Here is a 17,228-nt window from a genome sequence, read left to right on the forward strand (position 1 = left end):
AGCAAACTGATTGCTCTCTATGTTTTTCAAGAAGGTGCTATTGGCATTCTGGACAAGAATGACTACTGCTTCCGGTGAGACTATCCTGCTCGCCTTGTTACCATCCCTAACCCTGAACCCTTTCACAACCACGACAACCCACCACAACCCCAGCTCACTGACAAGAACACCGGAGTGAATCCAACAACTGAAATGTGAGAACCTTTAGTGTGTCAGGACGTGTCAGGTTATAAAGCAGGAACAAACAACTCCAAGTCTTAAAGGGCTGAAACAGAATGAGGTTTCTCTCTTGTTTGTGACCTTTCATCCCGGGCCAGCCAGGTGAAACATTCCACACTCCTCCCCACTGTCCTCACACGGGACTGGGGCTGCCACAGAGACCAATACCTGGAACGCTGGCAGAAGCAGCAGGAGAGGGAAGGACACACAGCAAATGACCTAGTGGCATTTGAAAATTCCACTTAGGGAGGCGCCTGGAGGACTCAGTCAGGGAAGCATCTGACTCTCAATTTCGGCTCAGGTCACGATCTCAGGGTCATGAGATGGGAGTCCTGTGCTGGGCTCTGCACTGGGCATGGAGGCTGCTTGAGATTCTCTCTCCTTCTCCCTCTCTGCCAACCAGTCTCTCTCTCCCTTTAAAAAAAAAAAAAAAAAAAAGGCTTTCTTCTAAAATAAAAATAAAAATTCCACCTAGAAGTGACACACACCACTTATACATTTCATTGGCCAAAGCAGATCAAACAGTCTTGCTTATTACGAGGACTAGGAAATTGCATTCCTCCCATTTACCCTGAAGGAAAAGAACCAGAGATCACTTGTTCTGAGCCCTGACAGCTTCTCGCCTGTGACTTAAGAGCATTCTGCGAGAACGCTCTGTCCCCGTTCATGACTGAAAGTTACAGAAGAGCACGTGACCGCTTCGTGTGGTTCCTAAGAGGGTGCGACCCCGGCACCAGGCTAGGGAGTCCCAGGAGAGATAAGCCAGGGGCTGGAGGAGGGAATGATTGCTACACACTGTCGGTGCGGGGTGGGACACAGGATCATCAGGGCAGTAAATGCAGGAGGTCAACTAACCCCGCAGGGAGGGGTACTGGTCCCAGAGCCTGTGGCGCAGCCTCCAGGTGGCCCCGTATCCGCAGCCACAGGACGGGGTCGGCCTGAAGGAGGGCTCGCAGCGGACAGGCGGGTGAGAGCCACAGAGTGGAGAACAGGGGCATCGGTGGGAGTGGGAGAAGTCTGTCAGGGTCTGCCTTCCTTCAGCTCAGGTCATCGCTTCAGGCTCCTGGGATAGAGCCCTGTGTCCTGTTGGGCTCTCTGCTTGCTTCTGCCTCTGCCATTCCCCCTGCCCGAGCCAGCACGCCTCCTCTGTCAAATAAATAAAATCTTTTAAAAAAAAAAAAAAAATTTTTTTTTTTTTTTTTTTTTTTTAAAAAAAGGACCTGGAGAATAGGCACGCAGGGGGTGCCTCTCTTTCAGAGGAGACAGGTGTCCCTGTGCTTGCTCCCAGCAAGTGCCGAACAGACCCTCACAGGGACAGGAGTGTGGGGGAGGGATCTTCATCCCGAAGCCCGCCCTGAGAGCCTTGAGACAGGGATCCTCTGGACACAGAGCAGCCCTGCTGGGGCAGGCGGTGGGGACCAACAGTCCCAAACAGTCCCTGAAGCGAGGCCCGCGCAGGCTGCTGACAGCACTGAGCTCCGGGCATTGTGCCACAGTGGACGTCCCACTCCCCCAGTGGGGCCTTTCTCGGGTCCCCACTGCAGCCAGGGAAGACAATACACTTCCTGCAATGAAGGTCACAGAGACCAGGTGCTCTCAGTGACATGCTGAAGCCAGCAGTGTGGTCAGACAGAATGAGGAGGGCTTGGTTGTCTGAGGTCGGTGGGGCAGCCTGATGTAGGAGGCCCGTGTGAGTGAGGGGATGGCTAGATGCGGCCCCACTGCCTTCAGTTATTTTAATTAAAAAAAAAACAAAAAAAACTCCCCCAATAAAAAATGCCTGGAACCAAGTATCAGGAAAAAAAAAAAAGAGAATTAAGAATAACCAGTCATTTCAAATGCACTTTTATTTTTCTTAGCTTCCCATTTTAAACCAGTGTTAATAGTGAACAAAATAAAAAGCTCCATATTAAAAAAAATATGCCAGCTAAAATATTTTGTTGTTGTATTTTTTTTTTTTTCCCATTTAACTACGCTCAGAGTCGTGGAGCTTTCCATAAAAGATATTATGGGGTGGAGGAGGAGGCAGGGAGGCATCTTTTCTATTTCAGGATTTATTACAGGTATGCTCTCTGAATGCTACACTCAGCAAGCAGTTCCACACTTCTCAAAATGAGGAGCTCGGTGACAGCCCCAAGGGTTTCAAGACCATGGGTGGCACAGGGGAGGGGAATTTTCCTCCCAGGAGGGTAATTTTATAAAAATCCTTTTTGTGTTAAAATAAATAAAAATGTATTATGGAATAGAATGCAAAATAAGTGCAAATGTGCCTCACTTTTGAAGATAAAACTGCAGAGGGACGAAAAAAATCCCCTACACAGATGGTGGGACTGCTGCCCCTCTGGGCCTCTGCGGCAGGCTGGAACTGGCCTCTGCCATCAGTCCGACAGCAGAATCTGATAAGCCCCACAGAAGGACGCTGCAGGCCGTCATAACTCCTACTTCCTCTCACTACACAGTGGCAGCCAGAAAAGCCATCTTTCTCTTTTTTTAAAACAATTCAACAAATATTTGACACCTGTTAATATGCCAGGCCCTGCACCCTCAGGGTAATTATCATTTGGCCTGCCGTGTGATTTAGGGTCACCACACACTACCTTGGGGTAAACCCTTGGGCCCTTCTAACAGAGGGTGAGGTGTGCCAGCCGAGGGGGGGCCATGCCAGGCTCTGTGCCAAAAAACCCAGATGCCAGAGCTCAGAGGTGTAGGGGTCCTGCCCAACAGCTGTGCTGCTGCTCTGGAGGGCTTGGGGGAACAGCAGAGGGGGTCTGTGGGAAGGGATCCCTGGACTACACCCGGTGCAGAGGATACCCGAAAAACTGGATGGGCGCAAGACGCCTGGGAAGTTGTCCCCCACGTGCCTGGGCAGGTTAGGCAGTCTGAAAGCACAGACTTTAGGACTCACTCATAGGAACTGTACACACTATTTTTTTAAACATTTTAAGTGCAACAGAAAGCGCATATCGCTTCCGCGCACAGCCGGTCAAGTTTTATGAACTGCACCAAACCATGACAACCAGCACCCAGATCCAGAAGTACATTCTTCTCAGCTCTCAGAAACTCATTAGGAGCCTATGGTTTTACCTCTAGACATTCAAGTGTCGATGAACACTTATTTTCAGACATCTAGGAGATGATTTATAGTTGAAATAAGCAATACAAAAGAAGGCAAAGTGATTCAGTGCCACCCAGGGGAGGAGCCCAGGGCAGGGTATCTCCCCCCCACCCCCACATCCACGTGACCAACTTGCAGAATTCCAGGCCAGCCCAATCCAGAGGCACTGCCAGTATGCTCCCATCTTCACCGTTTCCCAGGTGGTAGAGAAGAACACAGCTCTAAGACTACTCTCCACATTTCCCCAAACTAAAAACACATTGCTAGGTGCTCCATGTTCAGGAAGAAAACAATGTTTCAGTCTCGTTACCATGAGCCCAGGTTCTAACCTGAATAAACACTGCTTTCTCTTAGCTAGCACAGCACAATACAGGGGAAAAAACATTGTGTCAGAGACTCCTCCACTGCAAAGCAGGCACACTCCTTTTGGGAAACAGGAAGGACTCAATAAAGAAATCATCATTAAAAACAGCGTGGGGACACCTGGGTGGCTCAGTGGGTTAAGCTGCTGCCTTCGGCTCAGGTCATGATCCCAGGGTCCTGGGATGGAGTCCCACATCTGGCTCCCAGCTCCATAGGGAGTCTGCTTCTCCCTCTGACCTCCCCCTCTCATGCTCTCTCTCACTCAAAAACAAACAAACAAACAAAAAAAAACTTAAGAAAAATAAGAAATAAAAAAAAAATAAATAAAAACAGCGTGGACTCCAACACAGGGGACAAGGCATGTACCAGCTCAAGACATTTATTGAAAAGTTCTAATAAAGAAAAAAAATTTCAACAGAGAAGTACATAAAATACACACCAAGGTGAAAGGCCACAGTCATTAAAAATGAAAACTGTGAAGACCTCCGAGCTACTCAGAAATAGCACTGGCAGGGCTAAAGACAGCGGAATTCAAACTGCCATCATACCGTAAAATTAGGCAAAAATGGTGACTAAACACAGGCAAACACTGGATGGGAACGATCGAGAAAACGACACCCAGGGAGTAGGGGAGGTAGAACAGTAGTTCCAACTTCGTTTTTATTTCAGCTTCTGTGAACCTGGTATTACTTGTACAATACAAAATTCATCTAAATATCGTTCCTATGTAAAAGCCTTCTGAATCTGATTCATATTCCAATGCCAACTGTTACAGTCAGTATCAAGGAATCCTGTCCAAAGCCTCATCTGGCCAGTCTCTAAAAAAGAACCAGACCAGCTGCTGTTAACGCCCCAGCTCTTCCAGTCAAAGGGAGGAGCAAAAGTTTTAGGAGAAAACCCCAACACGCTGACAACCTCTTATATTTAAATAATGTATTATACTTAGCATGCCCTTGCTTAAGCAAGGATTTCAGATAGAGTTGTGACTTGCTGAGATCCCGTGAGTCTACTGGCCAAGTCAGGCATTGGCTCTGAGGACAGAATCCTGGCTCAGGCCCTTCCTGGCTGGGCTGCCCAGAGCAAATGGCTCTAGTTCACCTTATCTTTAAAATATAGATAATACAAGCCATTTTGGAACTACATTGAGAACTAAATTTGATAAAAGGAAATGAGTTTCCATAGGCGGGGGATAGGGGAGATGGGGGGGACAGTATGGCTCTTCAGATCTTCCTCCATTCCCAAATCCTAGGGCCTTGTAGGTCCCCAAAGCACGGCAGGGGCCAGCTGAATTCTGGCAAAGGCAGAAGAGGCAAGGCATTCCAGACTGACCTTAGTACTCAGCACACAGTAAGTGCTCAAAGAATATCTGAAAACGGAATCAGGGAGCCCTCTGTCATGAGCTGATGATTAAGAACAGGCAGGAAGCCATCAGCTCTGTGAACTAACTCTGGCCCCTTTAACCGTAAGACTCCACACGGTGCTTCTACACTGCATACCAATGGCAGCATTTACCACTGTGGGAGGCAAAGTCTTCTGCACGTTATCTTCAGCTATAGTTACCAAATATGCCTCTGCGTGATCCTACTTACAAACATTCAGAGAGAGAACAAACTGATGGTTTGTTCATCAGTTCATCCATCAAAGGGGAGCTGGGTGAGGAATGGGTCAAAGAGGTGACCGCGGTTCAGAGCGCAGATCTCATGATGAGCCCTGGGTGGTGTGTACACAATTGTTGGTTCACTGTATTGCACACCTGAAACTAACAAACACTGTGTGTTAACTGCACTGGAATTCAAATTAAAAACCTAAAAAATAAAATATTCAGAAACCACTGCTTTCCCAAAGGAAAAGAAAACAGCCCTACTAATGCTGTCTTACTCTGTCAATCCTGCTTTGGTGAATAAAGCTATCTTCTATGAAACAAAATCGTGTCTTGGAGGTAAAAATGGCAAACCATAGCTCAAAGTGCTGATGGGTAAAGCAGAACTCTCAAGGACAGTTTAAATGAATATGCCTGTTCTATTTCAATGGCTTTATTGATCTTTTTCATTAATTTACTGTAATATACATAAACTGTTTAAGTCACATCATTATCTCGTGGATTTCTGTCCCATGTGCCCGACCAGATCAGAATTGATGTGATTTCTGAAATTTTTCATTACTGAGAATTCAGTGCATAGCAAATCACCGTGCTGTCCTTCCAAGAAGCGACAAACCATCCCCCTCTGTGAGCAGCTTTCTGTGGGCACAAACTTTAAGACAGAGAATCAAGAGGACTCTTTGTAGCTATGAGGTCAGCACCAGAGAAATTCCTCTTTACCATGCCAGCAGCGTGCACCAGACCCTTTCCTGAGACCATCTGCTTCACTCCTTCTGAGAGTCCAGCCTGCACCCTAGAGCAAGAAGAGAGTCACAGGACAACACTGACAGCCAGGACTTGCTGGTTCCTCTGCTGGGAGGCAGAGGCAGTCTCATCCTCCAGAAATTCTTAGCTGCACTGCCAACTGCTCTCAGAAAGGGACCATAACCTCCCCTTCACGGGAGTATTACTCTGGTCATTCGACAGAAAGACACAAAGACACAGTGGTCAGCCCAACAAGGACTACACCCATAGAAGCTGTGGTCTGAGTCAGTGGACAGCAAATCCAACACATGGGTGAGGCTGCAAAAAAGCAGAAGCTAAAAAGGACTTTGGTTTAAATCACGGTCTTCTCATAACATAGGCTGCTTTGCTGGAAGCCCTTCCCACTCTGTCCTTTCCAAGGGATGGAAATTCTATTGATTGCATGTGTGAGAGTAAAAGGCACTGTGCACTAAGTTCACCCCAGGCGGTTCATCACACTGCTTTATTCATAAGGCTGGGGGACAGGGTAGGACCGCACAAATTTAACATATTGCTGTGCCTGAAATGTTCGTTAGTGTTCTTATTGGCAGTCACCTGCCTACCCCACGAACCTCTCCGCTAATTTAGAGAGACTATAATCTGCTCACATTTGAATTATAATGAACAGGAACATTTCCACTGGAAAAATCGTCATGCATCTCAATTTGTGCTGCAAATTAGGTCTTTGGAAAAGGGTGGGAAAAAAACCCGATCCTCTTACATATAGTAATTTGCCCTAATTGGTGTATAATGGGTCAGATGTAATTTGTGGATTACCCCCACATGGTAAATAGTTTATTTAACATTTTAGAAGTACCAAAAATTAGCCTTATTATTTGATGGTAAAAGGTTCACTCCCGACCATACATTCTGGGGACATTTTGAAACTAAACATAGACTGTATATTTAAGTGGTGGGAGTACAGTCGGAGCAGAACAAGTTTCCGGAGCCCTATGTCATCCAGATACATTGTCTGATGAAATTCATAGGGGGCTCCAAGCTCCTTGCAGAAAGGGTTAATTCCTAGAGAATATTCATTATATGGTAAAGGTCAGTGGAAAATAAAACACAAAGCCGACTCAGTTCTTACTCTTGTTTCTTTTCCTTCCTTTTAATACCTCCCCCTCATTGGGGAAATTCGAAAACAGTACTCTTTTCTCACCAACATCCACAACAATTTTTTCTCAAATCTCTACTTTCAGGAAGCCTTTCGGACATCACTATATGGCCAAAACGACCAACCATTAGTAGTTTTGTCTTTAATTGGCGCCAGGACCCAGGCAGGTGACAGCGGTCTGGGCTCAGGCACGACTGACTTGCTGGGTCGCTTCCATTTCCCAAGGATACGCCCACAGCCCCGCCTTTCTCCCAGCACCCAGGTGGAGGAGGAAAACACTACTAGTCCAAGGTAAAGTGGAAGGGGTGAGTTAATGGCACTCACAAAAGCAAGAAAAAATCCAACCGTCACAAACCTCTCTCGGGCTCCCACAAGCTATTTCCTTCCCTTTCTAAAAGTTTTATATTTAGTTCATTTGAATAAAAAAAAGTCGGTATTGCTTACCTCTGAAAATACTAGGTATATTCGTTACTAGAAAGTAAGGAAAAGCTCTTTTAAGAAGTAGAATACAACACTGAAGTCACGTTCACATTCCCACCACCCCCGGAAACATTTGGAGGAGGGGTACTCTCAAGTGTTTGTGAATGGGATTTTTAAAACCCAGTGTGGACCATAAAGCGTAATTGGGGTCCCGCTGTGTTTACGGCTTGCGATCTCTTGCGATCTCGGGGCTTTTTGTTTTTTAACTTGGCCTCATGACGTTGCCATTTCCCCTTCCAAGTGCTTACAAATTCCTTGCAAACACTTAGAAAAGTTCTAGAATACAAGAGCAATTCCTTGTAAATTACACTCCTTCATCCAAGTTGAACTGGACCCCCAGCTATTTTTTAAGAAAAATTACACTTTTCTGAAACTTCCTCATCTCTGTGCCAATTCCCGGAGAAAGTGGGGGGAGCGCACCAAAAAAGCTCCCCGCACACCGTCCACCCCTCCACGCCAGATCCACCAGCGCTGCAAACGCAGACGCTACGCCCCTGCTGCTCCCCGCCTGCGCTTCCCTTGAAACGCGTCCACTCCAGGGGCTCGCGGCTCCACCGGCCCGGCCTGCGACCCCCGGGCTCCCACCAGGGACGGAGGCCACCGCCGCGCGGGAAACGCCCAGACTCTTCCATCCCGGCCCCCACCGCGCTGACCCACCGCGCACACCTGCAGGGCGCGCCCGATCCGGCGTTCCCGGGGCGAGGCTGACCAGGTCCGCAACGCGGTGGCAAAGGGCCACGTTTCCAGCCCCAAACAGGGAGGAGGGCCGGACGCAAAAGGCAGGCCGGCCAGGCGGCGTCCGGACTGGGGCGGGCGCCGGGACCCTCACCTGGGAGCGAGACGCCAATTCCATTCTTCCCACCCGGACTCCGGCCTCCTCCTAGTATGCGGCTACGGGAGCCTGGCTCGCCACGGGCCCGGTGCACGCAGAACACCCGAAGCCGCGCAGCCCGCGCGCTGCGCCCAGAGCTGCGGCGGGCCAGGGGGAGGGGCGCACTCGGCGTCCGGGCCAGGGGGGGAGAGCGCCGCGCCGCTCCCTCGGCGCCGCTGCGCCCGGCTGCCGGGCTCGGGTCTCGGACCAAACTTCGCCACCGGGACACTTGGCTTCGCCCGCGGCGTGAGAGAGGGCTGCCGATGGGGGCGGCCCGTGGCGCTGCCAGTGCGGGGGCGCCGGGCTCCCCCCTGCAGCGGAGGGAGGGAGTGGAGCCGTCCGGCCGGGTTTCGCGCGGGAGAATTGAGGGGGCAGTCCCGGCGCAGCCTCCAGCTGGCACGCCCGGCTACGCGCGCCGGATATTTGCAGGGTTTGTTCCAGCTCCTGCCCTGAAGCACATGCCTCTGCTGCAATCCGTGTCTCCGCTCCGGGAGAGTATTTTCGAGCTACTTCGGAGCTCATTTTGTTTAGTTGTTGTAAAGGGGCGGGGTTCCGCCGCCTCCCCAAATATTGCTACAGTGTTCACTTTGCACCACAAGCAACCCGGGTTTCCTTACCGAGGCCCTGGGGTTGGGAAGCTTCAAATCCCCTCGAACTTTCCAGAGGTTAGAAATACCGATTAACAAATACTGGCTGAACAACTACCATGCGTCAAGCACTGTGTCAGACCTGGAAACACATGGAACAACAACAAAAAAAAACAGGTCCCTGCTCTCTTGGGAGCTTACAGTCAGGGAGCCAGCCACCAGCAAGATGATATATAAGTGCAATCATGATACAAGTAAGTGTAATAATAATGTAGCAACGAATTTCATTCATAATTTAACGATTCAAATACCATTAACGTGATAGTAAGCTCAATTGTAATGATGCAAATAAAAGTAAATTTGGAGCCATGATCGATGCCATGAGGGCAAAGGTAAATGGTACTATGGTGGCTTAAAATAGGGAGACTTAATTTGGCACAGGTCAGGGAAGACTTCTTAAAGGTTCAGGTAAGCAGAGTGAAGAAGTAAGTGGGTGGAGAGTGTGGAAGGCTTGAAGAAGGTATTAGGGAAGGCTGGTAGGGAAGTTGTCCTGGAATTAGAGCAGGTTTGCCGAGCAGTATCCAAAGCCTTTTAGCACTGTGGTCACGAGGTCAGAGTGGACCACTGTATGCACGAGACCTTCTGCAGCTCTTCTTGGCTGCTTGGGATCTGATATTCATCTTTTCTTTGTTGAAGCAGAGAATGAAGTTGGCCAAACATTTGCTCAAGCTTGAGGAGAGAACATCTGGACACCGTCCTTCCTCCTTTCATTGGTTCAGCAGATACATGTGTTACGTCCTCTCCATGTTCCGGACTGGGGGGAAGAAAGACCAATAAAACATAATATGATTTTTTAAAAAGTTTTCTCTTTATTGGGTAATATAAACTTCATTATAGCCACTTTCATTCTGATTATGCTTTAGAGTTTGCATTCATGTACATATAGTATCTTTTTGAATCTTCCCAACATTCTTCCAGATTCTTACTATCCACATTTTTTAAATGCGGAGACAGAATCTAAGACAATGCATTACGAGAAAGATCCCTGTCCCCCTGCTAGTAAATGACAACTGCAGACTGCCAAACTGGAAAACACTCCTTATGCCTCCAAATTTAAAATTTATCTTTTCCTTTTGGCTGTTGGGAAACTCAAGAGTGAAATGTGTTCCACTGGAATTTTTTTCTTTTTCGGTGAATTTGCTTTCCCATGAACCAGTGATGTTGTTTTCACTTAACATCCTTTCAGTGTAGGATGCATCAAATCCCTTTTGCAAAAGGGAGTATAAATTTGAAATAGGTCAGAGTGTGCAAATTTGCAGATTTTGAAGTAACCTAGTTCCTATTTGGAAAGCTGTATGTAGCTGCGCCTTCTTGCTTTAGAAATTTGCTATAACTAGTACTAAGTCTTCAAATGGCAACATGGAAACTTTCTTCCTTTGTCCTGAAAAGCCCATGCACTTGAACAGTACTTAGTAATTGATTCTATAGTGCTGTTTTTTGTTGTCAGATTTTGGCTCCATGCTGTCTATTTGACCTTTGAACAACCTAGCGGTGAGGGGGGCCAAGCCCCAACACAGTCAAAAACCTATATAGAACTTTTGACTCCCCCAACACTTAACTGTTAATAGCCTACTGTTAACACATATTTATTTGTTTACACACATTATTACAATAAAGTAAGCGAGAGAAAAGAAAATCATACGAAGTGGGACGCCTGGGTGGCTCAGTCCTTAAGCATCTGCCTTCTGCTCAGGTCATGATCCCAGAGTCCTGGGATGGATTCCCTGTTCAGCCAGGAGTCTGCTTCTCCCTCTCCCACTCCCCCTGCTTGTGTTCCTTCTCTCAGTGTCTGTCAAATAAATAAATGAAATCTTTTTTTTTTAAGAAAAAAGAAGAATCATACAAAGAGAAAATACATTTACAGGGCTGTACTCTATTCATCTAGAAAAATCTACATGTAAGTATACCTGCAGTTCAAACCCATGTAGTTCAAGGGTCTACTGTATCTCCTACTCATGGTTATGGATGGGAGCATGGTTGTGAGTGTTGGGTTTCAACATGGCACTGCAAGAATGAGTGTCCCTTCTCAGGAGCAGTATATTGCAACAGAGGAAAAGGAGATGGCAAGTGTTGCAAAATTTCTTAAAGAATCTCTGTCTAGAAATCTATGGTTGCTTTTTAAATGTGTCTGAGATTTAAAACCGGGTCCATAATACCTTCAACAAGATAAGAAATTTGGGATTAAATGCCACTGCACATGCCTCAAATGACATGAAATAGTTGTGATGATCGTTTATCATTCCTGGCCCACAACTTTTTCCTCCATAAAAGGAGTCCAAATATTTCTCCTCTGCTCTGAAGTAGTGGCTTTGCCCGCCCCATGGAGCTCAGCTGTGGGCAAATCCTCAGTGCACACTTTATAACAGAGAAGTGTGCCAGGTTGGAATTCTAAACGCCCAGCAAAGAATTCACCTTTGGCAGAGGGCTGGAAGCAATGTGAGTAATATCTGAATACCACTTAGCATTACATTTGATTGTGAATAAATGAAATGACAGTTACACAAGATAACATCCACACTTGTTCTCTTTCCCAGTACCTTGAAACACCCATCTCATCGAGATTAGATAACACCTCACCCAAATGGGGAGACGTCTCTAAATTTGAGACGCTCCAAGATAACATTTCCAAGTTGCAGCAGAATAAAAGATCTAAAATCAAGTCTCTTGCAGCAAAGTCGTCACCTAACAGTGACTGGGTGCTGATCTGGGACGTTTCCTTTAATTCCAAGTTGGTAGTCTGTCTTGCTGACTTAGCTTGCCAAGAAACTGCTGTCATAGCCAATTTAAATACAATGGGATAATAACCACTTGAACAGCTATGGAGAAAAAGACAGAATGACCAATAATCGATGCCTTCATATATTGGCTGCAGAAGAGTACACATCATGGTGAAACTGTAATGCCCATGGTTCCAGCAAAAAGCCAATAGTCATCATGGTATCAGTAATAGCAGTAGCTAAATGAGCACTGGCCGGGCACCAAAGCCTGTGCTGAGTTCTCTTCGCAAGCATTCTCCCATCTAATCTTTCAACTGTGACAGCTACCCATCTGCTCCTCAAAAATAGAGCTGGGAAAATAAATGAAAGAATATTTTCAAAGCATTTGAGATTTCTTAGAGACGGTATATAAACTCAAAATATGATGAGTGTGATCCGTATTTCATAGGCTTTTTGGAAAATATATAGTATTAATCATTTAGTCTCTAAACATAAAATATAATTATGACCAGGCACTGACAATAAAGGGATGAAAATGAAAAGATTATTCAAAGCACTTACCTTTCTAAGAACTTAAGGTATTAAAAAAGGAAAAGATAATGATCTATTTCTACATCAGTGGTACCAATAAAGGCACTGTGGTACACAGTTTTTAAAGAACTAAGTTTTTTCACAATGTATTATATATGCAGCATTTTTTTAATTGAAGATTTTATTTATTTATTTGAGACAGCCAAGGGGAGAGGGAGAGAAATCTGAAGCAGACTCCACACTGAGCACAGGGCCTGCCCAGGGCTCAAGCTCACCATGGTGATACCATGACCTGAGTCACAACAAAATGGAAAATTGGGAATCAGAAATGTAAAATTTCTCTAAGTAGTTGGCTCTACAAATATTCTGTATTAATTCTACATTTACTTTTTATAACAACTTTCCAGACTTTGTAGAATTTCTGGTTATTACAGATTTATTCTTTTTTTACTTGGAATAATCAAGTATTTATACTGGTAGTAAGGCTAAATCACATTTGTGATAGAAAATCCACAGGCTTGGGCAATTGTGGGTTCATTTATTGTTCCTTTATTCCCTTAAGCCTCCAGGCAATTTTACAAGCATGGATGTTTGAGAACCATTGCCCTAGCCTAGCTTGGTGTTTTGCCAAGTAGGATCCTCAGCCCAGCAATGTCAGCATCACCTGGTTTAAAAAAAGTTCCAATTCTTGGGTCTCACCCTAAACCTGCTAAACTGGAAACTTTGGAAGGGGAGCTCAGCAATCTGGGATTCTTAATCACCATCCAGGTGATTCTGATTTTTGCTTAAATTTAACAACCACTTTGGTGGTCCTCCAAGGTCTACTGTTCACCAGGTGGGTGACCTTGGCACTAATCACTGAGCTTCATTTTTCTCATCTGGAAAATGGGGATCTCGCATGGCTGCCGAATCCCTGCAACAGTATTCCTACAAAGAAGAACGTGTCACACCAGATTGATTGTACTCCGAGAAGGCTAGAGTGGTGGATACTTGTAAAGTGGTATTAATAGTAATGACCTTTCCATTTTTTGAACACTGACCACATTCCAGGACCTGCATATGCATAATTATACTCAGTCACCACCACTGATGTGGGATGTACATAACATATTCCTCATTTCTCAGATGAGGAAACTGATGCTCTGAGTTTAAGAAACTTGCTCATGATGACCCAGTGAAGCCAAGAGAGAACCTAGATCCATCCTGCCACAAAGGGGTACTCTCGCTTTTTGCCTTGATTCGGGTAGCTTGAGGGGATGGGGGTAGGGAGCGTGTAGAAATTTAACCTTTAATTTTAAAAATGAGAATGAGGTTCTTTATGTTCTATCATTCCAACCTACTTATTTACCATACTAGGAATTCTGGTATCCTCTTCCTTGTTTCTGAAAGTAGTGATTTCTCCATCTACAGGGTACCTTTAGCAGGTGTCTCTACGTTCTTTTCAAGAGCCTCCCCCACCACCACACATTCCCATCTCTTTTTTCCAAAATCTACATATTCCAGACTCTCAAGTGGTTCAGCTGTCCCAGATAAGATTACTCTCCACTGATAATCTGATCACCCTGCCTTCTGTAGCTTTTGGCTCTGACCTGCTTATCGTGCCTGGATTTGTTTATAGCTTTTGAGTCCAAATGAGCTCCTGACCTTGCTAACTGTAGCCCAGTACCAGGAAATTTCTGACAGCATAAAACTCAAGGTCTCATCTTAAGACTATGTAATGAAACCGATAACCATAAATTCCAAGGTGGACTCAGGAAACGGAATGCAACGGGACTTGGGCATTTCCGACTGTTACTTTCAAGCAAATCATATCTGTTTATGAAATATGGACTAGAAGTCATGCACTCGGAAAGCATGTTAAACATGGCTTGTTACAGAACGTAATTTTGCAGGCACAGCCTTATCATCCTCCTCTTATAAACAGGAGGTGGACTGTTTCAGACACTGACCAAGTGAACTGAAATGTTTTCAGTCTTCTTGTTTTTTTCAGAAAAGCAACATACCAGCTCCCCTGCCTCTTCCGCCCATTGCTCCCCTTCCCATCTTCCCTGGTCGCTTTCTTCAAACACTCTAAAACTGCCAAGCATTTTCTATCCCAGAGCTTGCAGTTCTCTACAGGGCCCAGGAAAGTCTGAGAGGATTTCTTAGTAAGAAGTTTCTGCCACTATTTAGAAAAGCTGGGGTATGTGATGGCCCAGACAGAATCTATTGTACTTGAAAACTGAAACATGCCTCCCAAAATAGGAAGAAAAGCAAAACAATCAAACAGAAACCAAGACAATAATAACTGTAACATAGGGAGTTGTCCTTTTCCAGAAACTTCTCATGCTCTATGGATGATTAGTGCCTGGGATAACAGTCATAGCCTAAAAAACGTGTTTTGAGAGAAGGTAAGTAAAGCAGTGCCGACCTTACAACCAAAAGGGAATTCACCCACAATGCTGAAAGAAAAAGCGAGGCAAGCAAACCATTTATTTGACATCCTAAATGTAACGTTTGCCTTCCGCTCTTCCTTAAAAAAAAAAAAAAAGGAAAAAAGAAAAGAAAAGGCAAACTAATCTACTGAAATAGATTAGGCAAAAGCCACACCTAAAATCAGCAGTTTCTGAAGTTTATTAACTTCTGAGTGAAACTGGAACTGCTTAAAAGTGTTTACGTACCTTTAATCCTCACGAAATCGGTTCAGCCGAATCCTTGGAGATGAACAAACATGGTTGGGCTGACATCTTCTGCTTCAGCATCTGGTCTCCTTTCCCTCCAGCAATGTAACTGCTGCGAACCCTCGCCAGATCACATTTCAGCGGTATTTGATCCTCCTTGTAGACCCCCAAGCTGTAGAAGTTCCCCTGCATCCCTGAGAGCTTCATATAAAGTCACAGTTGTGGTCTTATGGCAAACACCCCATCTTTAAGCAGATGCTTTAAAGATACACAGTGTCTGAAACAGTCCACCTCCTGTTTATAAGAGGAGGATGATAAGGCTGTGCCTGCAAAATTACATTCTGTAACAAGCCATGTTTAACATGCTTTCCGAGTGCATGACTTAAAGATGACTTTAAGTTTCTTTGTTTTTTAAAAAGTAGATTGTTTCTTTCTCTCCAGGGACCCACACAGCGATGAAATAACACGTCCAAAAGGGTCATTTTTATTTGGAACTTTTTTTGAGATCCTGGTAGATTCTCAGGCAGTTACAAGCAATAGGACAAAATTCTGAGTGCATTTTGCCCCGTTTCCCCCAATAGTGACATTTTGGGAAATTACAGTATAGTCTCATCGAGGATATTGACACTGATACAATTTACCATTCCAATTTAGATTTCCCTTATTTGACCTGCAAGTGTGTGTACATGCTTGTGTTTAGTTCCATACATTTGTATCATATATGTAACTTCATGCTTACACCCCAAGAGTCAAGATACTGAACATTCTAACCTTACAAGGATCCTCTTGTTGCCCTTTTAGAACTGCATCCACTTCCCTCTTACTGACCCACTCCCCTCCTTAAATTATCCCCTTGTAACCAGGGATCTGTTGTCAATTTATAACATTTTCTAATTTCAAAAATGTTAGGGGAGCCTGACTGGCTCAGACTGGGCAACTCTTGATCTCAGGGTTGTGAGTTTCAACTCCATGTTGGGTGTGGAGCCTACTTCTTCTTCTTCTTTTTTTTTTTTTTTTAAGATTTTATTTATTTATTTGACAGAGATCACAAGTAGGCAGAGAGGCAGGCAGAGAGAGAGGAGGAAGCAGGCTCTCCGCTGAGCAGAGAGCCCGATTCGGGGCTCAATCCCAGGACCCTAGGATCATAAACTGAGCCGAAGGCAGAGTCTTTTTTTTTTTTTTTTTTTTAAGATTTTATTTGTTGATTTGACAGACAGAGATCACAAGTAGACAGAGAGGCAGGCAGAGAGAGAGAGAGGGAAGCAGGCTCCCTGCTGAGCAGAGAGCCCGATGCGGGACTTGAACCCAGGACCCTGAGATCATGACCCAAGCCGAAGGCAGCGGCTTAACCCACTGAGCCACCCAGGCGCCCCCGAAGGCAGAGTCTTTAACCCACTGAACCACCCAGGCACTCCGTGGAGCCTACTTCTTAAAAAATGTTACATAACCTCTTAGAAAACAGTATGTAACCTTTTGGAATTGGCTTTTTAAACTGAGCATAATTCTCTAGAGATTCATCCGAATAGTTGTATCAATCAAATAGTTCACTTCTGGGTGCCTAGGTGGCTCAGTCCATTAAGCCGCTGCCTGATCATGATCCCAGCATCTTGGGATCAAGTCCCACATCAGGCTCCATGGTCAGCAGGGAGCCTGCTTCTCCCTCTGCCTGGAACTCCCCCTGCTGATACTCTCGTACACTGTCTCTCTGTCAAATAAATGAATAAAATCTGAAAAAAAAAATTGCTCACTCCTGTTTCTTGCTGACTAGTATTCCACGGTATGTATGGATATACCACAGGTTTTAACCATCACCTGTGGAAGGACACCTGGGTTGATTTTAATCTGGGAGTGTTACAGGTAAGGCTGCTATGAACATTCGTGTGAAGGTAGTCTTCATTTCTCTGGAACAGATGCCCAAGAGCATGTCGACCCAGTCACATGGTAGTTGTCAGTTGGAGATGAAACTGCTGATTGTTCCCAGACTAGCTGTACCATTTCACACTCCCACCAGCAACTTGTGAGTGATCCCATCTCTTCTCCTGGGTCCAGGACCCTCTCCAGATGCACCCTCTCCTGTATTTGGTGTTGTTACTCTTTTTCATTTTAACCATTCTGAGCAGTGAGT

At 45.4% G+C, this 17,228-nt stretch overlaps 1 protein-coding gene across 3 annotated transcripts in view; it reads right to left on the reverse strand.

Moving 5' to 3' along the window:
• The window catches only part of CDCA7L (cell division cycle associated 7 like), a 45,732-nt gene extending 37,056 nt beyond the window's left edge, over positions 1-8,676 (reverse strand). The window contains exon 1 of one of the 3 annotated variants that reach the window (XM_044246191.1): positions 8,507-8,676. In XM_044246191.1, coding sequence (XP_044102126.1) covers positions 8,507-8,530 — 24 coding nt within the window. In that variant the 5' untranslated portion in view covers positions 8,531-8,676. Of the gene's footprint in view, positions 1-8,343; positions 8,418-8,506 lie in introns of those variants that run through there. The other 2 variants (XM_044246190.1, XM_044246192.1) reach the window with 2 other exon arrangements.
• Positions 8,677-17,228: the final 8,552 nt, after the last annotated feature.

The sequence above is a fragment of the Neovison vison genome, chromosome 4 (assembly GCF_020171115.1).
Source record: "Neovison vison isolate M4711 chromosome 4, ASM_NN_V1, whole genome shotgun sequence".
Classification (NCBI taxonomy): Eukaryota; Metazoa; Chordata; class Mammalia; order Carnivora; family Mustelidae; genus Neogale; species Neogale vison.